We start from the raw sequence: 22,255 nt of genomic DNA on the forward strand, positions 1-22,255 counted from the left end.
AGGTGTTTTAATTACATTTGCAAAGACCCTTTTTCCAAATAAGGTCGCATTCACAGGTTCTAGAAGTTAGGACTTGGACCTATCTTTTTGGGGGCCACCATTCAACCCACTACCTCCAGGAAAGACCTGTAGGAGAGCAAGAGACGGGTGGAGGATTGCCTCTCCCATTGCTGAGCTTTCTTAACAAGAGAACGGTTTTTATGTCAGCCTGAAGTAGTGATCTACATGAGCAAAGACATGGGTCTGGAAAGAGGAAAAGAATATTTGAGACAAGGTATCATACTTTACTAGAAGTGAGGAAACCCGGAGTAAATGGTGTGAGATAAATCAGCCTGCACACTTCCTAAGTGTCAGCACTGTTCTAGGAGCTGGGACAGTAGCTGTAAACCAAACAAAAACTCCTGCCCTCACGCAGCTTACATTCTGATCAGGAGAGACAGGAAACAATATTAAGAGGTAAATGTTCAAATATATTAGAGGCAGAATCTAGGAGAAAAGTATCCAAGGCAGAGAGAATAACCCGGGCAAATGCCTGAGTGGAAACTGTGCTTGCCATGCTGGGCCAGGAGTGAGGCTACTGGGTGTGAAGTCAGAAACCAAGAAGGTGCAGAGACTGGACCCTCCTCGCATGCTGGCAAGGTGGCCTGCACAGCTCCACATCACATGAACATGTGTATAAAACACCAGACCAAGGCCAGGAGCAGTGACTCACGCCAGTAATCCTAGCACTTCGTGAGGCAGGGGCAGGTAGATCACGAGGTCAGGAGTTCGAGACCAGCCTTGCCAACGTGGTGAAACCCCATCTCTACTAAAAATACAAATATTAGCTGGGCATAGTGGTACATGCGTTTAATCCCAGCTACTTGAGAGGCTGAGGCAGAAGAATTGCTTGAACCTGGGAGGCGGAGACAGAGGTTGTAGTGAGCCAAGATTGCGACATTGTACTCCAGCCTGGGCGACAGAGCAAGACTCCATCTTTGGGGAAGAAAAAAAGGAAAAACAGACCTCTGAATCGGAGAAATGGACAGTTTATTACTCACAGTGAACACGGCAGCCAGAACAGTATCTTTAGTCACTTTCCCATGCCCCTATTCCCAAGAAGAGGGCATGTGGATCGTGCCAGCTGGGCAGGCAGTGGGTCTGCATCCCAGGAGAGGGACCCGAAACTGGGAGACTTGGAGATTTTATCAGGGCTGTGGAGGACCTGCCTTTCCTCTCCTCCAGAGATAGATGACTCATTATCCAGCAACACAGAGGTCAGCACCGACCTCACCAGCAGCAGGCTCACAGGAGTGGCAGGGGCATTGGGAGAGTGGGAGGCAGCACAGGGTCAGCTCTTTCACGAAAACAGAGAAACGGGGCAGCTCTAGAGTGGGAGTAGGGGCACAGAGAATAGGAAGGAAAGGCGGCTGGCGAAGGTATGATATCACACCAGCTCCCACTGTGGGCACCCAAACCCAAGCCTCCTGGGAAAGTCTAGGAACTGTTAAAAATCCACACCTCAGCATCACCCTGCCAAGGGGTGGGGTGGGGTAGGTACACATCCCCATCATTCCTTGATTGAAGGCTGCAGGAGAGTGGAGTTCATGCCAAGGCACTTGAGATCGACCACGGATGCAGCCAGGCAGAGGCAGAGGAAGGCCGGCCCTATCCCAGAGAAGGGCAGGACAGGGGTGGACATGGGGCCCAGGGCACTGTGGCAGTGCATACAGGGACCTGGGCAGGCACAGTGTCAGTCAGAGGTCCAGAGACCTGAAAGTGAGAGGGGCGGGACCCTTGAGGTTCAGGGAAAGAGCATCTTATACTTTTTCCATTTTGCAGTGACTTGGAGATTTGTCCACACCAGTGCACAGAGACGTGTCCTCCTTTTATTCCTTTTAACAGCCGCTTAATGTTTTATCCTAGCAGGAACCCTACCATGGGCCATTTAAAGTGTTTCAAATCTTAGGGGGCTGAGCCTGGTGGCTCACACCTGTAATCTCAGCACTTTGGGAGGCTGAGGCAGGAGGATTGCTTGAGGTTGGGAGTTCAAGACCGGCCTGGGCAACATGGCAAAAACTCATTTCTTAAAAAAAAAAAAAAAAATTAGACCTGTAGTCCCAGCTACTCGGCAGGCAGTGTGAACAGCAAGGGGTCAGTCTGGTTGGGAGTCTGTCTGGCGGGGGTCTGGCTGGGGTCTGCCTAGATAGGGCCTGATTTGCTGGGGGTCCATCTGTCTGAATAGCTGGAGATGTGTACTCATTTGGGGGACTTGTCTGTCAATCTGGAGGATCATGTCTGACTAGCTGGGGTCCATCCATCAAGACATCAAGATGAGAGTCTGGCCGGCTGGCTGGGATGTCAGGATTCCATGTGGCTGATGTCTGCCTGTCTGGCAGTCCATCTGGTTGGTTAGGAGTCTGTCTGGCCAGAAGGTCTGTCAGCCAGCCAGCCCACCTGAGGGTGGGGGTGGGGTCTGAGAACTCTGTGTATCTGTTCAGCAGGGGATCTGTTTATATCTGTCTAGTAATCTGACTAACTTAGGGGGTCCACCTGGCTGTCCAGCTAGCAGAGATGTCTGTCTTTTGGGGGCTCTGTTTGGTGGTCTCTCTGGCTGCACTGGTCTATCAAGCTGTTGGCTGGTCTCTCTCTCTCTGGCTGGGGATCCCTTTGTCCACCTGTGGACTGTATCTCTGAAGCTTTGGCTGTCTGTCCAGGTTGGTGGTCCATCTGTCTGTCTGCCTATCTGGAGGTCTTTTTATCGGTCTGCCTGGGGTTAATCTGCTTGGCTGTGGTTATGCCTGGCTTAGTTCTGCCTGGATGGCGAAGTGTCCATCCACTTCTCTGTGTGGTCCCCTGAGTGTCCAAGTGAGGGAGGCTGAGGTGCTGAGGATGGACTAGTGCTATATGGTGAGGAGAGCAGTCTCCGGAAGCTCATCTGTCCCTTCTCCCCTTCATAACTCAGGGGTCATGCCCCTTCCTGATCTTCTTTCTTGAATCTGCTCTGTGCAGCCTCACCAGCCACTATACCCTAGCTACCTCCTCCAGCCTCAAGCCTTGAATGCTACAGTCATTGGGGCAAAGCCCCCACATTTCCCACCCTGAGAAACTTTAACTTTGATCCAGGCCCACTGTTTCCATTCTGCGCACGGCGCTCAGCACCGCCGGGGCATCAGCAGTCCGAGCTCACAAGAGGCAACAGGCAGGAACTAGCGTAGACTTACACCCGGGTCCACTCAGCAGGCGGGTCCCGGGGACCCTTCGGCCTCCCAATGCGCAGGTTGAAACCTGGGAGAAGAAGGGTGCCGTGGGTCTCATGGAGAAGCTGAGGTGTGTGGAGGCTGGCAGACATGAAGAAGGCCATCCCCCCGCCTCCAGGTCCTCCTGGTTCACTGCAGCCACATCCACAGGACTAAGCTCCATGCCCCATCAACCCCAGACTCCTGGGTTCACTCAAAGCAGCAAAGTCCCAGCAACCCAGGCTCTACCTGACTTACCTAGCCCACTGGTCTGAGCTCCACCCGCCACGTCCTCGTAGGCGCCAGATCCGGCAGGACTTTGGTCAGCAGGAACTGAGGGCAGGAGACCCCCCACGGGTCAGCTCCGGAAGCCCCAGGGAGTCCCAAGACCCCACCCCTAGCGGGGACGCTTCCCCGGAGGCCCGAAGGGGAGAGCCGAGGGCGCCGGGCGGGAGAAGGCGCACACCCCGGACGGGGCCTCCAGCCTTTGAGCGCGGCCAAGACAAGTATTGCCAGGAACCCTGCCCCTGGACCGCGACTGCGACCGCCAGGGGGCGCTTCCGGGGCGTGGCCAGGGACGCCAGGACATCAGCGTCGGGGCGTGGCCAGGCTAGCGGCTGGGGTCCCCGCGGCCGCCAGGGCCTGACGGACCACTGCAGGATGGTTCCGCCCTGCGGATCACAGCAGGATGATGCCCTGAGAATGAGCAAGCCTCGACTCACCGCAGCCAGGCAGCGTCCCCCTCGCGTCCTCCGCGTGCGCCCCGGGTCGCTGGGCGCGCGGCGTCACCTGGCTGTAGAGCGGCGCCTCGTCCGCGCTGCGCGCCCCCGTCCCCGTCTGCGTCCCACGCCCGGCGCCCGCTGGAGCCCCGCGCTTCTGCACCACCGCGTAGATGTCAGCCATGGCGTGGCCCGGGGACCCGGGCACAGAGATGCTCCTGCAGGCAGGGAGGGCCGGGAGGAAGTGAAACGGCGGCGCTGGGCAGGGCGGGAGTGGGGAGGCTGCTCAGCGCGCAAACCACGGGCTTCCTTCCCGCCGAGGCGGTGCGCTAGATGGGAGGGAGGGCTCCTTGGGTTGGAGGCCTCGCTTCTGTGTCCCTAGCGCCCTGCAAGTTAGGGGGATGAAGGAGGAACGGGGTCAGCCTGGAGGGTAATTGGGGCAGAGTGTTGGTTTGAGGGGTGGTCATTTCTGTGTCAACGTCTACTGAACAAAAGAATGCGGAAGTGGCATAGAAGACAGGAAGGGATGGCCGCAAGGACAAGGGCCTTAAGTCTCCGCTGCGAAGGCGGCTCAATCCCATGTCCGCAGCACCCAACGTGCGGCCTGACAAGAAGGCGGCGTCTAGAATTATTTGCTGAATTTTTTTTGTTGTTTTTTTGAGACAGGATCTCGCTCTGTCGCCCAGGCTGGACTGCCGTGGTGCGATCTCGGCTTACTGCAACCTCCACCTCCCGGGCTCAAGCGACTCTCCTGCCTCAGCCTCCGGAGTAGCTGGGATTACAGGCTCTCACCAGCACGCCTGGCTAATTTTTGTATTTTTAGTAGAGACAGGGTTTCACCATGTTAACCAGGCTGGTCTCCAGCTGGCCTCAAGTGATCCGCCCTCCTTGGCCTCCCAAAGTGCTGGGATTACAGGGGTGAGCCACCTGAATTAAGGTTTGATTAGAGGATCCAGGAAAGGCCTAACTCAGAAGGCAGGGCAAGCCTTAGAGGCAGAGGCAAGGGGTAAATGAATCATCTTGGGATGATTGAATCATCTTGGGGTGGGTTCCCAGAGCTCAATTCGAAGAAAGGGCCAGCGAACACTTGGCGAAGTGAACAAGGAACGGACTGGTGTTCCAAGGATGAAGAAGGGGTTAGCCTGAGAAATTGGGCAGGGAAGAATGCGGGGATGGAGCCGGGTACCTGAGGACCCCTCCTGGTGGGCGGGGTATGGCGAGAAGTGCCTGGGGAGTCTGGAGGAAGAGGGCATCGTCGTAGAGTGGGGCACAATTCTGAAGAAAAACAGGAGGGGAGGCTCCTGAGGGAGGAAGCTGGCCAGGCCTCTCAAGGGGCTCTGGGAGAAAGCTTAAGATGGGAGAGCCTGATAAGGATGCCTGGAGGAGGGCACAGGTGGATGTCATAGTCAGTGCCTGCTCCCAGTAGTCCCGGGGGCTGGACCCTGCTCGGGGTCCTGGTCTCTGAGGGTGCTGATGGTGGACAGGAGAGTGGGAAAGGAGCCTCTGTACCTCTTTGATGTTCTGGTAGTGGGGGCTGGCATTCTGGAGCGTGGAGCAGAACATCTGAGCCACCGTGTGGTACAGGAACCTGTACTGCTCCTGTTGGGGTGAGGGACCATCAAGAAGGGAAGGCAGGGGCAAATGACAGCAGTGGGCCACTGTCCCTGAAGATTAGGAGACCCAGGGTTCACCTCTGTCTGCACGGCCGCAGGCCGCTGCTTCCTCATCTTAAGGACCACATCAAAGAGACTGAAGTCAGGTGGGATCATCTGGGGCAGACAGACAAGGCACTTGAGCAGGACACGTGGTCATGGGCAGCACACTGCACACACGGGATGCCTGCATCGTACCTGGGTCAGGAGCAGCTGCCTCACATAATCCACGGTGCACAGGACGCCTGTTCGCCCACAACCCGCACTGACAAGAGAATCAGAGTGTGCCTGGTCAGGTCCTGACCACAACCCCTTTTAGATGGGGCATTTGGGGATGGGGGTGAGGGTCCTGATGGATCCCCTGCAGAGCCTCTTGATTCCCAGAATCTTCAGATTATATCTGAACAAGGAAAACCTTTTTAATCACTTACATTTTGTTGAGCAGCAGCTGTGTGCTTATTCCCCAGCTGAGTCTGTGCTGAACAAGTGCTCACAATTACAGTCCATGGAGGTGAGCAAGGGTTCTCAAAATAGGCACTCAGACTACAAGACTAGCCCCATGCCCTGTACTCCCCTCCATGCTCTGTCCCCTCTGCCTCACCAGACCCTCCTGAAGCCCATTTCCAAAACCTGCAGTGGACACAGAGGGGTTCAGGGCCAGATCCCTGGAGGCGACGGGCTTCCTCCACCATGGCGAGCATGTGGTCAGGACTGCTGGGGACCCCACGGTCTGGCCAGGACATATACTGTAGCTGGTACACAGAACGGGACTCCTGAAACACAGAAAAAGATGAGCAAAAGACTTAGAAAAAAAAAAGAAAAAAGCATTAATTGGCCATCTACTATACACCAGGCCCACTTCTAGGCATCTTCCATTTATGTCTACCAGACAATAACTGAGGAAGTGGGTACTAGTATGATGCCCATTTTTACAGGGGAGGAAACCTCTCCCCTTTCAGGAGCCCCTTTACCTCCTCCTCCCCTGTCACAGTACCTTCTGGAATGTGACCTTGAGGGTCCTGAGCATGATGTCCTCATTCAGCCACTTCTCCTTTATCTGAGTAAGGGGGGGTGGGGCAAGTAAGAAGAGGGAGGAGAACAAAGATCATAGGTACCAGAAGACATTTATAGAAAGCAAAGCATTCCTGATTAAAAAATCAAATACAGAAAACATTTAAAAAATTCATATAGCCCAAACTTTCCCCAAAGCTTTCATTAAGGAAACATTTGACACAGGAGCAAAAGAGGAACTATTATAAAAACACAAGCCCTTTTGCAATGAAAAGAGATGTCTTTTGTTCTAAAATGAAACTTTTATTGTATTTATTAAGTACTAACTGTATGTATGACTTGAGAGAGTTCCCCAAGCTCTTTTGAAATGGTAAGAGAAGAATTTCAACAACCTAACCAGGCACATTTACATGACAGAGATTAACTGATTGTAGCCAAAATAAAAATGCAAAGGCTATCCCTATATTAAGTTCTAACTATTTGCAGGCTAACACCAGAGGGTTTCCTGCAGTATGAGTGGACTGTGGGTTAAATCATTCAACCTTTTAGGCCCAACCCAAAGCCTTTCCACCCTGGGAATCTTCCTTGAAAACTCCCACAGCTCACCAGAGTGATGCAGAAAAGCCCAGTCTGCAGTGGCTCCTGCTCCTGGGCCCAGTACCGCTCACACCTTTTCTGCAAAAGGTAAGGGAGAAAAGGCAGGGAGTGAGAAGAGGGAGTCAGCTTCAGAGCTAGCTCAATCCTGCCACAAGACACCCCAGGTGCTCGTGGTGGAAGCACAGGCAGCTATACTTATAACCTATAACAGAGGCCAGCCAACAGAGCCATCAGATTAAACACATGCAGACTCAATGGAGGTGCGCTGCTGACCATGCAGGGGAAATACAGTCCAGGATACCCTCCCACTGTAAGCAACTAGAAACTGGACAAAATACATGAGCCACTATTTTCAGACACTGGTTGGCAGGTGTTGCAGTACTGTGGTCACTGAATAGACCACTCCGGCTTATTGCATGGAAGTGTCACCAGGCTGTAAGACATGAGTCTAATGATCCCACTGAGTTGAGCCAGAGACCATGGCTCAAGGAGGCAAAAGCAGCTAGAATTTGCAGGGCAGAATCCTGGATGGAACAGAGGTATGCAAATAAAAACAAAACAATAACTTGCATAGAAGTCCCCTCCTTGATTCTTTGGTTGAATAATCTGAATATATACAACATGAAACCCCATGAGGCCAGGCAAGAATAACTTACCATGAAAGAATAGTAGGGATCTGTAGGATGAACATTTCCTTGAGCTCATGATGAGAAAGAATTCACATTCCCTCTAGCTAGAGTGTAGAGGCATTATCAACTATAAGGGACATTTAGTAGGGAACCTAGAATGACCACACATTAGAAGTATGGCTAAATTAATTCTAGAACAAAGGCTACTTGATCAACCATCCAAAAGTTCCTGAAAAGGCAAAACACTCTAAAGAAAACAATCCAACACTTACCTGTGCAAAATTCAAAATATCAAGCATCCAGTAAAATTTTGCTGGACATACAAAGAAGCAGGAAAGTGTGACCCATAACCAGGAGAAAAATCAGTCAATAGGAAAGGGCCCAGAAATAACAGTTCAGGAAAGAAGCAAAAATCTTAAAATGGCTATTACAAATACACTCAAAGATGAAAAGGAAAACATGAACATGATACAGAGTGGAATGAAAAATACAAAAAATAACCTGAATGGAATTTATAAAGAGGAAAAATAAAATATATGAAATGAAAAATCCACTAATAGCAGGGTAGACACTAGAAGAAAGGATCAATAGACATGAAAACATAGCAATATAAATAATTCAAAATGAAATGAAAAAAATGAAGAGAATCAGTTCTCTGTAGAAATATACCAGTCTAGTGTATGTGCACGTGGAGTCCAGAAGGAAAGGAGAAAGAGGGATAACAGAAACTTTATGTGAAGAAATAATAGGTGAAAAATTTCCCAAATTCGACGAAACTATGAACCCACAAATCCAAGAAAGTCAATGAACCAGAGGGAGAATAAACCTAAACCTAAAGAAAGTCACGCCAAGGCAGATCATGATCAAATTACTGAAAAAGAATGAAGAAGAGAAAAAAAAAATTTTTTTTGAGACCCTTGCTCTGTCACCCAGGCTTGGAGTGCAGTGGCTCAATCTCGGCTCACTGCAACCTGCAACTCCCAGGTTCAAGCGATTCTCCTGCCTCAGGCTCCTGAGTAGCTGGGATTACAGACACACACCACCATGTCCAACCTTTTTTTGTATTTTTAGTAGAGACAGGGTTTCACCAGGTTTGCCAGGCTGGTCTCGAACTCCTGACCTCAAGTGATACACCTACCTTGGCCTCCCAAAGTGCTGGGATTACAGGCATGAGCCACCACACCCGGCCCCAGAAGAGAAAATCTTAAAAGCATTACGCACAAAAGGACACATCACATACTGAGGAACAAAGTTAAGAATTATAGCAACATTTTGTCAGAAACGGCAAGTCAATGCTATGATATCCTAAAAATGCTGAAAACCTTTTCAGACAAATGAAAGCTGAGGGAATTCATCACAAACAAATCTGCATTATGAGAAATATTAGAGTAAGCTCTTCAGATGCTTACAGACAGTGGCTGCTGCCTGTAATCCCAGCTATTTGAGAGGCTAAGGCAGGAGGATTGCTTGAGGCCACTTCAACACCAGCCTGAGCAACATAGCCTGTATCTTAAAAAAAAAAAAAAAAAAAAAATTAAAATTAGCTAGGTGTGTTGGCAACATAGCTAGCCTGTATCTAAAAAAAATCTTTTTTAATTAGCTGAGTGCAGTGGCACACCTGTACTCCCAACTACTTGGCAGGCTGAGGTGGGAGGATTGCTTAAGCCCAGGAGTTTGAGGCTGCAGTGAGTGGTGACTGCACACTGCACTCCAGCCTGTATGACAGAGTGAGACCCTATCTCTTAAATAAATAGAATAAGTAAGCTCTGCATACAAAAGGAACGTGATACAAATGGAAATACAGATCTACACAAAATAACGGAGAAAAGTAAGTGGCTAAATGTGAAAGATATTTCATTTTAAACATCTTTAAAAGATAATCTAGTGAATTTTATCAAACAAAGAGGAATTAATACCAGCCTTTCACAAACTCTTGCAAAAAACTGAGAGGAACCATTTCCCAACATATTGTATGAGGCTAGTATTACCCTGGAACCAAAACCAAAGACATCACAAGAAAAGAAAACTACTAACCAATATCTCACAAACATAGACACAAAAATTCTCAATGAAGTACTAGCAAAGTATTAAACACCATGACTAAGTGGGATTAATTCCAGGAATGCAAGATTGGTTCAACATATGAAAGTCAATGTCATACACCATATTAGTAGAATACAAAACACACGATCATCTGAATAGATGCAAAGAACAAAATTTGACAAAACTCAACAGCGTTTCATAAAAAAGTTCATTAGAAACTCAGTGCCCAGGATTTTTATTGGGGCACCGTCTGCACAGAATGTAGGCACACTCTGCCTAGCCTGTACCAAAATGTCAGACTACCAGCAGGAGAACAGGTGTTCTGCATAAAGCATATTGTTTGTATTAACAGTTCAGGCATAGTGAGCCACTGTTATCAGAAACCTAGGTTTCTAGAGGCCACCCAAGAGTCAACCTTACAGGAAGGCCTTTCTAAGCATAAACATTTATGCTTGCCATGTTTAACTCTTCTGCACAGCAGGGGACCTACCCAAAATAGCCAAAACAATCTTGGAAAAAAGAACAAATTTGGAAGACTCATACTTCCTGATTTCAGAACTTCTACAAAGGTATAATAATCAAAACTATGTTACACTGGCACAAGGATAAACACATCAATCAGCTTAATAAAATTGAGAGTTCAGAAATAAACCCTTATATTTATGGCCAATTAATTTTCAACAAAGGGGCCAAGACGGTTCAATGGGCAAAGCATAGTCTTTTCAACAAATGGTGCCGGAACAACTGGATAGTCACATGCAAAAGAGTGAATGTGGACCCCTATCTCACATCACATACAAAAGTTCATTCAAAGTAAATCTGAGACCTAACTATAAGCAAGAAAACTACAAAACACTTAGAAGGAAGAACAGGAGTAAGTCTTTATGACCTCTGATTAGACAATGACTTCTCAGATACACCAAAAGCACAGCAACACAATAGATTGGAATTAAAATTTCACAAAATGTTTGTGCTTCAAAACACAACATCAAGAAAGTGGAATGACAACCCACAGAATGGGAAAGACATTTTAAATCATGTACTGATAAGGGACTTATATACAGAATAATGCTTACAACTCAATAATAAAAAGACAACCCCAAATAGCCCAATTTTAAAATGAATAAATGACCTGAATAGACATTTGGCCAGAGAAGATATACAAATGGACGAATAAGCACATGAAAACCAAAACCACAATGAGGTACCACTTCCCACTCATTAGGATGGCATATATGTCATTGTCATATGCCACATAATGATGTTTTGGTTAACAACAGACCACATATACGATGGTGGTGCCATAGATTATAATGGAGCATATGTAGAAACCTGATACATGGCACTTGATATTGACACTGCATATTAAGTTGGGGAAATGACTGATACTCAGTAATGGTGCTGGGACATTTGGTTTTCCATATGAAAAATATATAAATAAAAAATGTATATACTATCTATGTTTGTGTAAGTATACTCTATGATGTTTACACAATGACAAGATAGTCTTAACAATGCAGACCATATCCCTGTCATTAAACTACACATGTCCCTCCCTCTCTGTCTCTCTCTGCTGATGGGAACGTAAAATGGTACAGCCACTGTGGAAAACAAAATGTTGAACATAGCGTTATCATATGATCCAGCAATTCCATTCTAGGTGTATACCCAGGGAACTGAAAACAGGGATTCAAACAGATACTAGTATACCAATTTTTTTTTGTTGTTGTTGTTGTTTTGAGACGGAGTCTCGCTCTGTCGCCCAGGCTGGAGTGTGGTGGTGCGATCTCGGCTCACTGCAACCTCCGCCTCATGGGTTCACGCCATTCTCTTGCCTCAGCCTCCCGAGTAGCTGGGACTACAGGCGCCTGCCACCACGCCCGGCTAATTTTTTGTATTTTTAGTAGAGATGGGATTTCATCGTGTTAGCCAGGCTGGTCTCGATCTCCTGACCTCGTGATCCGCCTGCTTCGGCCTCCCAAAGTGCTGGGATTACAGGCGTGAGCCACTGTGTCCAGCCTGTATACCAGTGTTTGTAGCCGCATTATTTACAATAGTCAAAAGGTACAAACAACCCAGATGTCCAACAGGCGAATGGATAAACAAAATGTGATATATACATACAATGAAATATTATTTGGCCTTGAAAACAGTGAAATTCTGATACACACTGCAACATGGATGAACCTTGAAAAAAGGACAAGTATTGTATATTAGTGTATTCCTGATTCCACTTGCATGAGGTACCTAGAATAGGCAAATTCATAGGGACAGAAAGGAGAACAGAGGTTACCTGGAAATGGGGGAATGGGGAGTTATTGTTTAATGAATACAGAATTTCTGTTTGGGATGATGAACATGTTCTGAAAATAGACAGTAGGAATGGTTAATCCATTGTGAATGTACTTAATTCAATTGAATTGTACACTTGAAATGGTTTAAATGGCAAAATTATTTTTAACATTCCTCACTGAGCACCTATAAACTGGCAAATTTTATGTTATGTATATTTTACCACATCATTTAAAGAAAGACACAATGGCATACCACTTCACAACCCCTGGGATGGCTATAATTAAAAAAAAAAAAAAGACAGTAACAAGCATCAGGGAGAAGAAATGGGGACCCTCAAACATTGCCGTGGAAATGTAAAATGATGCTGCCGCTGTGGAAAACAGTTTGGCAGTTCCTCAAAATGTTAAAAATAGAGTTTCCATATGGCCCAGCAATTCCCAGCAATACCCAAGAGACATGAAAACCCACATCTACACAGAGACTTGTATATCAGTGTTGATAGCAGCACTGTTCATAATAGCCAAAAAGTAGAAAGAACCCAATTTCTGTCAACCAATAAGTAAAATGTGGTAGATCCATTCAATGGAATAGTATTCAGCAAACAAAACAAAACAAAATGCTAAGCAAAAAAAGGCTACATATTATGTGATTCAATTATATGAAATGTCCAAAGTAAGCAAATGTATAAAGACAAAAATAGATTAGGGATTGTCTGGGGCTGTAGAGGTTGCTGGGAAATGGGGAGTGACTGCTAATGGATATAGGATTTCTTTTCTTTTTCTTTTTTTTGAGAGACAGTCTTGCTCTGTGGCCAGGCTGCAGTGTATTGGCGCAATCTCAGCTCACTGCAACCTCCAACTTCCTGGTTCAAGCTATTCTTCTGCCTCAGCCTCCCGAGTTGCTGGGATTACAGGCACATGCCACCATGCCCAGCTAATGTTTGTATTTTTAGTAGAGACGGGGTTTCACTATGTTGGCCAGGATGGTCTCGATCTCCTGACCTCGTGATCCACCAGTCTCAGCCTCCCAAAGTGCTGGGATTACAGGCATGAGCCACCATGTCTGGCCTGGATTTTTTTATGGAATGATGAAAATGTTCAAAAACTTATTGTGGTAGGCCGGGCACGGTGGCTCATGCCTGTAATCCCAGCACTTTGGGAGGCCGAGGTGGGCGGATCACGAGGTCAGGAGATTGAGACCATCCTGGCCAACAACGGTGAAACCCCGTCTCTACTAAAAATACAAAAAATTAGCCGGGCGTGGTGGCAGGCGCCTGTAGTCCCAGTTACTCGGGAGGCTGAGGCAGGAGAATGGCGTGAACCCGGGAGGCGGAGGTTGCAGCGAGCTGAGATCGCGCCACTGCACTCCAGCCTGGACGACAGAGCGAGGCTCCGTCTCAAAAACAAAAACAAAAACAAAAACAAAAATCTTACTGTGGTAATAGTTGCATAGCTCAGGAATATAGATAAATGATGGAACTGTACACTTTAAGTGACTGAATTGTATATCAATAAAGCTGTTTAAAAAGATATTCTAAAACAACTATAATAGCAGTGTACTGTGGAGTATATTTTATATATAGAACTATAATATATAGTAACAATAGCACAAAGCATGGAAAGGGGTAATCGAAATATACTACAGTAAAGTTCTGACATTTTACATGAAATGTAGAATATTATTTGACTATAGACTATAAGTTAAAGATATATATTGTAAACCCTAAAGCCACAAGTAAATATTTAAAATAAAGATGTATAGCTAATAAGGGAATAATTACTATGCAATAGATTAATAAAAAATTCTCACTCTGAAAGAGAAAAAAGAAGAAAAGAACAGAGCAAATAGAAAACAAATAGCAAGATGGTAGGTTTAAACCCAACATTATTGATAATTACATTAAAGGCTGAATATTCCAATTAAAGGCAGAGACTGTCAGATTAGATTTAAAAGTAAGTCCTGGCTAGATGCAGTGGCTCATGCCTGTAATCTTAGCACTTTGGGAGGCCAAGGTGGAAGGACAGCTTGAGGCCAGGAGTTCGAGACCAGCCTGGATTATACAGTGAGACTTAATCTCTACAAGAAATAAAAAACAATTAATCAGGCATGGTGGTGTATGCCTGTAGTCCCAACTCCTCAGGGAGGCTGAGCTAGCATGATCACTTGAGCCCAGGATTTTGAGGTTACAGTGAACTATGATTGCACCACTCCATTCCCCTCTGTCTTAAAAAAAAAAAGTCCCTACAATACACCACCTACAAGAAACACACTAAAAAATAAAGATGAACATAGATACAAAGTAAAAGAATGGGAAAAGACATATGCAAACTCTAAAGAAATTTAAGGCCGAGGGCGGCGGCTCATGCCTGTAATCTCAGGACTTTGGGAGGCTGAGGCTGGTGGATCACCTGAGGGCAGGAGTTTGAGACCAGCCTGGCCAACATGGTGAAACCCCATCTCTACTAAAAATACAAAAATTAGCTGGGCATGTTGGCAGGCACCTGCAATCCCAGCTACTCGGGAGGCTGAGGCAGGAGAATTGCTTGACCCTGGGAGGCAAAGGTTGCAGTGAGCCAAGATCGCGCCATTGCACTCCAGCCTGGGTGACGAGGGAAACTGCATCTCAAAAAAACAGAAAGAAAGAAAGCAAAGAAAGAAAGAGAGAGAAAGAAAAGAAAGAAATTTAAATGGCTGTATTAATATCAAAGTACACTTCAGAAAAAAATATTAACAAATAAAGAGTCATTACATATTAGAAAGGGATCCAATCATTAGGAAGACATAATCCTAAATGTATATGTACTCAATCATAAAGTTTTAAAACATGAAAAGTAAAACTGAAAGAATAGTTACAGCAGATTTCAACATTCTTCTTTCAGCAAATAATAGGGCAAGCAGACAAAAAAAATTGTCAGAAATAAGACTTGAATAGTGCTGTTGACAAACTTGACCTAATTAATACTTATTGAACAGTTGGTAATTTCAACACTCCTCTCTAAGCAATCCATACATTTAGAGAAAATAAATCAGTAAAGATATAAAATATACAGTAAAGATATAAAAGTGTCTTTTAAAAAAGTCTGTCAGTTGACCTAATTGGTATTTACAGGACACTCCAGCCAACCAAAGCAGAATACACATTGTTTTCAAGTACACTTGAAATTAAAGTAGAAAATGAATTAGTTGGGTGTGGTGGCATGTGTCTGTATTCCTAGCTACTCAGGAGTCTGGGGCAGGAGAATTGCTTGAACTTGGGAGGCAGAGGTTGCAGTGAGCTAAGATTGCACCACTGCACTCCAGTCTGGGCAACAGAGCAAGACTCTGTCTCAAAAAAAAAAAAAAAAAGTGGAAAATGGAAAAATCAATAGGGAAAATGAATACAAATGAATACAACCAAAGCAGGTTCTTTGAAAAAATAATAAAATGATAAACTTCTAGTCCAAAGATTGGCTGACATTTTTATAAAGGGTCAGATAAATACTTTAGAATTTACAGGCCATATAATTTATTCAACTTGCAACTACTCAACTCTGCCACTGTAGCATAAAAGCAAGCATATACAATATGTAAATAAATGAGTGTGGCTGTGTTCTAATACACTGTTTACAAAAAACAGGCAGGAGCATGAAAAAAGAGATAGCGAGATAGAGAGATGAGACAGAGAGAGAGAGAACACAAATTACCAAAATCAGGAATGAGAAAGAGACAAGACTACAGATCATACAGCCTCCACCATCAGCTAGTCACCCCAGGGAACCCCTACCCCATCCATGGAGCAGGCAAGAATGTAGAAACCACATGAAGCTATGTGCCTTCAGCCTTCAATGTTGACATGCATTTATTTATTTAGTAACTAATTTATGTTAACAGGCAAAACAAAAATCCCTGGCCTTGTGGATCTTACCTTCTAAATCAGGGAGATTAAGCATAAACAATGTACATAATACATTTGTAGATTATCCAGTGTGTTAGGAGTTCACAAGAACTGTGAAGAAAGAAGGAAAAGTAGGACAAGGGAGGGAGAATGGAAGTGCTGAGAGTTTAAAATGGTGTGAAGACCCACCCAGGAAGGTCTCATTGAGGAATTAACATTTGAGCAAAGACCTGAAGGAGGTGATAGAGCAAGCCACAGGGAAGGATGTCCTAGGCTGAAGGAATAGCCAAGGCACAGACCCTGAGGCAGAGCCATCCCTGGAACATGGGAACAGCAGAGACCAGAGTTGTTAGAGTGGACTGAATAAAGGGAAGAGAGGTGGAAAGAGAGATCAGAGCCTACAGGGGAAGCAGTCAGAATAGGGCCTTATGGTCTAACGTGTGAAATGGCTGGGAAGCCCAGCAGGAGAGGGGTTGCCAACACTGGGGGATGAATAACATATCAACAAAAACTTAGAGGAACAATGGGGCTTCCCACAGAGCCACAATAAGGTCATTCCAAGAGCTGGACCCTCGGGTCCTGGGGTCAAGGAGGAGCTAGCAAGATCCCTCCTCCCTCCTCCCACAAGGACATGAAACCTGGGGGCAGAGGGCACCTACCCGCCCATTCTCTATCTCTCGACAGGCCATCAGGATCACCTAGACAAGGAGGGTCAGGGGAGAGGAAGGTGATTTGTGTGAGGGGGCCAGGGAAACTGCCGAGGGGGTACTTAGATGTTGACCCCACCATTGTGCCCCACCCCCAAGTGCTGACCTTGACCCCAAACTCCCAGACCAGTCTCCAGAAGTCTAGCAGGGTGTGAGGCAAGGGTCCTTGCGTGGCAATGTAGGCCAGGCTTCCATCCACGCCCTGGTGAAGGCCGAATTCACGACTGAGATTCTGCGGCCCACCCCTGGCCACTCCCAGTCCACCTCCTTCCGTGACCCCAACCCTCACCCGGATGAAGTTGCCATTAATGTAGTCGCTGTGTCCCTCTTCCCGGAGCAGGGAGAGGATTACTCGCGTCTGATCATCTGTCAGCAGATAAGGTGAGAAACGTGGAGTTTGGATAGGATAGGGTGACGGAGCCTCTGACAGCCCCCTGGCTGAAAGCCAGCAGGGGACCACACACATGCAGAGATCCCACCAAGGTGCCCTTGTGGGCTGCTGAGCAGTGCAGAGGGTGAGGCTCTGGGAGGAGAGCACAGTGGATGACTGCAGTGCACACTGACGCCTGGACGTGGCGGGGCGTGCAAGGCTGCACCGACTCCCTACGGAAGCCCCGACTTACATGGCAGCACGTCTTTGTAGCGGTTCTTCCTCACGTTCTCTGGCCGACTGCCGGCCTCGGTGGAGCACACGCCGTCAGCCTTCCAGGCGGCCGAGCAGGCCTGGATGTCCTGGTAGAGCATTATGAGTGGGTCAGGGAGGGGAGGAGACAGGAGAGGAGCCAGGTCAGAGTCCCGGGCCACCTAGGCACGCTTGCAGGATACAAAGCCAGTGGCCTGGGGAGGTGAGTGCAGACCCCGATGGCACTGGGCCTGCCTAATAATAATGATACAGAAATAGTGACCCAGGGCACCTTCTCTGTGCCACTCTCTGTGCTAAGGGCATGTAATCATCACAGGTTCCTACGACGTGGGTACTATTATTGACATCCCCATTGTGCAGGCGGGAAAGTTTATGCACCACGTGGTTCAGCGACTTGTGGAAGGTCCCAACCAGGAAGTCACACGGTGAGGGTTGAACTCAGACCCTCTCGGCACCCACCCCCTGCACACTCAATCTGTGACATTGTCTTGTAAGCAATAACTGTAATGAAATATATTATGGGCTATGTAGCTAAACATATAAGACAATGTACAATGAATGCATAGGCATTATAATGTATGTACAAGATACTATAGGCACTGTGTTACTGGGAGATTATAATAATAATTAGTGAATCGTGTATTACCATCATCGTCAGGTATTCGTAATCTCAATGATAATAAGTAACACCCATGCCACCACTGTGTGCCAGCCACTATTCTAAGTACTTTACTTGTGTCCATTGGGTCATTTAAGCCCTCATGATGCCCTTGTGTAGTGGGAACACCTAGAAGAGCGCAGTGATTCCTGCACATGCGGGAGGCAGGCTTGGGGAGCAGGGGTGCCCTCACCACCCAGCCTTCCGCATGTGAGGCCCTCTGCACTGTACACGGTTCAGAACCCACCCAGTCGCATGATGTCATATATCACATGGGTATTATGTTTACGTTTGTTACACACATTCTTATATTGTATAATTATATATTTTACATTTATTATGCATTTCTTAGTTTCTTATATACAATGTTTCTACATGTGTGTAAATTACTTAGGTTTATAATTATCTGTTACTTTTTTTTTTTTTTTTTTGAGACGGAGTCTCGCTCTGTTGCCCAGGCTGGACTGCAGTGGCGCTATCTCGGCTCACTGCAAGCTCCGCCTCCTGGGTTCACGCCATTCTCCTGCCTCAGCCACCCGAGTAGCTGGGACTACAGGCGCCCGCCACCACGCCCAGCTAATTTTTTGTATGTTTAGTAGAGATGGGGTTTCACCGTGTTAGCCAGGATGGTCTGGATCTCCTGACCTCGTGATCTGCCCGCCTCGGCCTCCCAAAGTGCTGGAATTACAGGCGTGAGCCACCGCGCCCGGCCATCTGTTACATATTTTATATCTACTTATGAATTTATCAAATAACTTTGGTCATTTTATAAATTATAATCTTTGTTATATTCATTTGTTGTATTGTTTTATGCAGTTATGCAATGTTTATTGTATAAACGGTCATTTATAAAACTTTTATATATTTGTCATATTTCTAAACTTGATATATGTCACCATATATCAGTTTATGCGTTTGTATGGTATGTTTCTATGTCTGGTACATAAGCGATTACACTTTAAACACGTCATCAACTGTAATGTACAGTGCCTAGGATGCTGCGTGAGCCTTCCTAATGCTGGGCTTGCACTACCTGTATTGTAACGTTTAGATTTTTTGTTTGGTTTTGTTTTGTTTGAGATGGGGTCTCACTCTGTGGCCCAGGCTGGAGTGCAGTGGCACCATCTCAGCTGTGCAGTGGAACCATCTCAGCTCACTGCAACCTCTGCCTCCCAGGTTCAAGCGAGTCCCCTGTCTCTGCTCCCTAGTAGCTGGGATTACAGGCATGCGCCCATGCCCAGTTGATTTTTGTATTTTTAGTAGAGACGGGGTTTCGCTGTGTTGCCCAGGCTGGTCTCGAACTCCTGAGCTCAAGCGATCCTCCCACCTCGGCCTCCCAAAGTGCTGGGATTACAAGCGTGAGCCACCGCACCTGGCCCACGTTTAGAATCTTTATAGGCAGTGACGAACGCCCCTACGAAGTGTGCGCCCAATATGTGCTAAGTGCTTTTCACCCACATCATTTAATTCTTAGACCAGTTTGGTCATTCATGTCCCCATTTCACCAAGGGAGAAGCCGAGGTCGGAGGGGCCAGGTAGACCGCCTGGACCACAGGCGGATGGCCGGGACGCGGATTCGGGACGGGAAGCGGATTCGGGCCCGGACGCGGATTCGAGCCCGGCGTTCACACCCTCACCACGCCACAGCCTCCGTGTTCCTCTTCGCCCTGCTGCAGCCCCTTCCTTCCTGTGATCACAGGGGACAGTCAGGTCGCCAGAAGCGGCGGGGCCGGGGCTGTCCAGCGCAGCAGGGCCGCCCGCCCTCCCCTGCGGCGCCCGCCCCGCCTGTCCCGCCCGCAGCCAGGTTGTTCCGGGAGCGCGACGAGGACACCGGGAACGAGGGTGTGCACGGTCCGTCCCGGCCTGGCCGTGGACGTCGCGCTCCGGGGCCGGGGGGCAGAGAGTGAAGACGGAGACAGCAAGAGCGACAGAGAAGTGCTGGGGAGAGAAACACGGAGAGACCCCCCGAGGCGGGGAGACACCGGGGACACCGAGACAGAAAGGCAGAGCCCGCCGGGCGCGGAGGACAGGCGTCCGCAGGGCCAGGGCCGGGGCGCGCCGCTCGCGGACCCCGTGCGCCACTCACGCTGAACTCGCCGGCGAGGACTGCCCCCTCCCGGCCGCCCCGCGCTTCCAGCCGCTCCAGGAAGCTCCGCGCCGAGTCCAGGCTGCGGCTCATGGCGCCGCGGGCCAGCAAGGTCCAGCCCGGCCGCCGCGCGCGCGGCGAGTGTGGACGCCGCGGGAGGCGGAGGCCGGTGACTGAGTCCCCGCCCTTGCCTCGGCAGCCAATGGAAGCGCGCAGCGGCGGGCAGGGCGCCCCAGCCACTGTGTTCTGAGCCCGCGTAGCCCCACCCCGGGCGCTCCGGCCGCTCTGGCGGGAGCCCTAGGTCCTCGCGGGCTGCCCTGAGCAGAGTCCAGCGCCGGCGCTTCCCCTTTTTTTCGGCTGCCGCGCCCACTGGTGGGGGGGTGGCACGGTCCCAGGTTCGCTCCCTGCCGCTTGGGACCCGCCCCCAGATCGGGATCCGCGCCCACGGGCCGACCTCCGGGTGCCGGCTCTGGGTGGACGGCCGAGCGGTCTCGCCGGGCCCTCCCGCCCGTCTCCTGGGAGCCAGGCCGCGCGGAGTCCGAGCTGGGGCGGGCAGCAGCCTTGGGTGGAGACGGTCGCCGAGATCAGGCTGCCCCTCGTGCCAGAGGACCCCGGGTCGGGGGCGTCCCGCGCTGTGCGCTCCAGCCGGGCCCAAGGGAGGCCGGGGAGGAGCAGCCACGCCGTGGGAAAGGCCAAGTGGCAGCGGGATCTTCTCTATCTGTGTATTTCCCGAGGAATTTGTGGTTCCTCTTTTTCCCGGATGCGCTGGGGACTCACCAGGGTCAGTCCTGTGTGAGCATCTCGACCTGCACAAGCCTGCTGGGAAACAGAACTGAGGCACTGGAAGTGGGTTCTGGGGAACGAAGAGCTTCTCTTTTTTGCCTGCCCTGACACTCCCATCTTCAGAAAGTGTGCAGAGGTCAGAGGAGAGCCGCCGTTCCAGCTTCCGGGATCACCGAGGGGAGGCTGGAGAGAATGGACTGGCACCTGGGTCTCTTCAAGGACAGGCCTAGGTTAGCCCCCTTCTCGCCGAGGTCGGAAGAATTAAGAGGGGTGTCACTGGAAGGGGCGTCAGTGGACACCAGTTTGAGGTCGTTGAGGGGTTGAAAGGTAGCATTGGGGCCTGGATGTGTGCCTGAGTCTCTGAAGGGTCAACAGGGGCATGATGTCAGGTGGTCAATTTAATTCACTAGGGGCTATCAGAGTATTTAAGGGCACACTTTCTTAAAGGTCCCGGTAGGAAGTGGTTTTGGCTTTGCTATCGCTGCCCCAGCTGCTTAACTCAGCTGTGGCAGCATGAAAGCAGACAATATAGTGTGGCTGTGTCCCAAAGAAACCATTTATGGACAAAGAAATTAGAATTTCATGTAATTTTCATGTGTCATGAATTATTCTAGTGTGTGTGTGTGGCCTACAGGCTGTCGTTTGCTGACCTTGGCTGAAGTGATGGAGAGATCAAAGTGGCTCTGTGGGGATCAGCAGCTAGGGCTGTTTGATTTATTGTGGGGTCCGCAGGGGTCACTGTGAGATCCACGTTCATCATTTATCGGTTTCATCTTTGAGCATTCTCAGGGAGGTCGAAGGTCAATAGTAATCGTTTAGGATGGTGGTGATAGGGAATTCATTGGAAGCCAGTCGGGGTCCCTTGGATGTTCATGGGGAGGGGGGGTGTCAGTAGATATTGACAGTCATTGGGAGGCCAGTGGATACTTGGGACAAGAAGTGAAAGTAATTGTGGGGCCATTGGGATTTGGAGTGTTAGTAATTGAAGGGTCCGAAGAGTCTGGGAAGTCATTGAGAGCTCTGCTGAGTGCATGATAGTGACTCTCAGTATAATCATTGAGGGTTTGTGGATGGCCATGGAGATCCAGGGAGGTAGAATACAGAAGCATCAGTAAGCTTTCAGAAAATAAAGACATTTTCTGGGAAAATGTGAGCCCCTGAGCACACATGGTTATTCAGGGCAGTCTTTATGGGCTAGAGGATCTCTGTCCAGCAGCAGGGATCCTGTTGAGGGCCTGTCCTCATAGGCTGAGGTCTGCCTGACTGGTGGAGGGCATGTCGTCCAGCTGAAGGTCTGGTTGACTAGGTGGGTGGGGTGTTCTCTCCTCTGGGGTAATGTC

General features: G+C 48.6%; 1 protein-coding gene across 6 annotated transcripts; it reads right to left on the reverse strand.

Annotated features, from left to right (window-relative positions):
- Window positions 1–1,012: 1,012 nt before the first annotated feature.
- On the reverse strand, window positions 1,013–20,309 carry PTPN18 (protein tyrosine phosphatase non-receptor type 18). 6 transcript variants are annotated; one of them, XR_001716025.4, is made up of 17 exons: window positions 20,133–20,304; window positions 17,369–17,477; window positions 17,035–17,111; window positions 16,852–16,947; window positions 16,698–16,736; window positions 7,207–7,275; window positions 6,584–6,646; window positions 6,220–6,362; window positions 5,788–5,854; window positions 5,629–5,706; window positions 5,447–5,536; window positions 5,124–5,212; window positions 3,941–4,155; window positions 3,477–3,551; window positions 3,204–3,267; window positions 1,501–1,752; window positions 1,013–1,366 (listed from the first exon to the last, which is right to left on the reverse strand). XR_001716025.4 is itself a non-coding variant. In XM_016949386.4 (16 exons), the coding sequence occupies exons 1-16, from the start codon at window positions 20,223–20,225 to the stop codon at window positions 1,737–1,739; spliced, it is 1,383 nt and encodes a 460-aa protein (XP_016804875.2). In that variant the 5' UTR covers window positions 20,226–20,309; the 3' UTR covers window positions 1,013–1,736. The 6 variants fall into 6 exon arrangements, 4 of the variants coding, with proteins under 4 accessions (XP_016804875.2, XP_063646496.1, XP_016804876.2 ...); XR_010149728.1 differs by lacking the exon at window positions 3,204–3,267; XM_016949386.4 differs by having other exon boundaries at window positions 1,013–1,752; window positions 20,133–20,309.
- Window positions 20,310–22,255: the final 1,946 nt, after the last annotated feature.

The sequence above is a fragment of the Pan troglodytes genome, chromosome 13, assembly GCF_028858775.2.
Source record: "Pan troglodytes isolate AG18354 chromosome 13, NHGRI_mPanTro3-v2.0_pri, whole genome shotgun sequence".
In the NCBI taxonomy this organism is placed as follows: Eukaryota; Metazoa; Chordata; class Mammalia; order Primates; family Hominidae; genus Pan; species Pan troglodytes.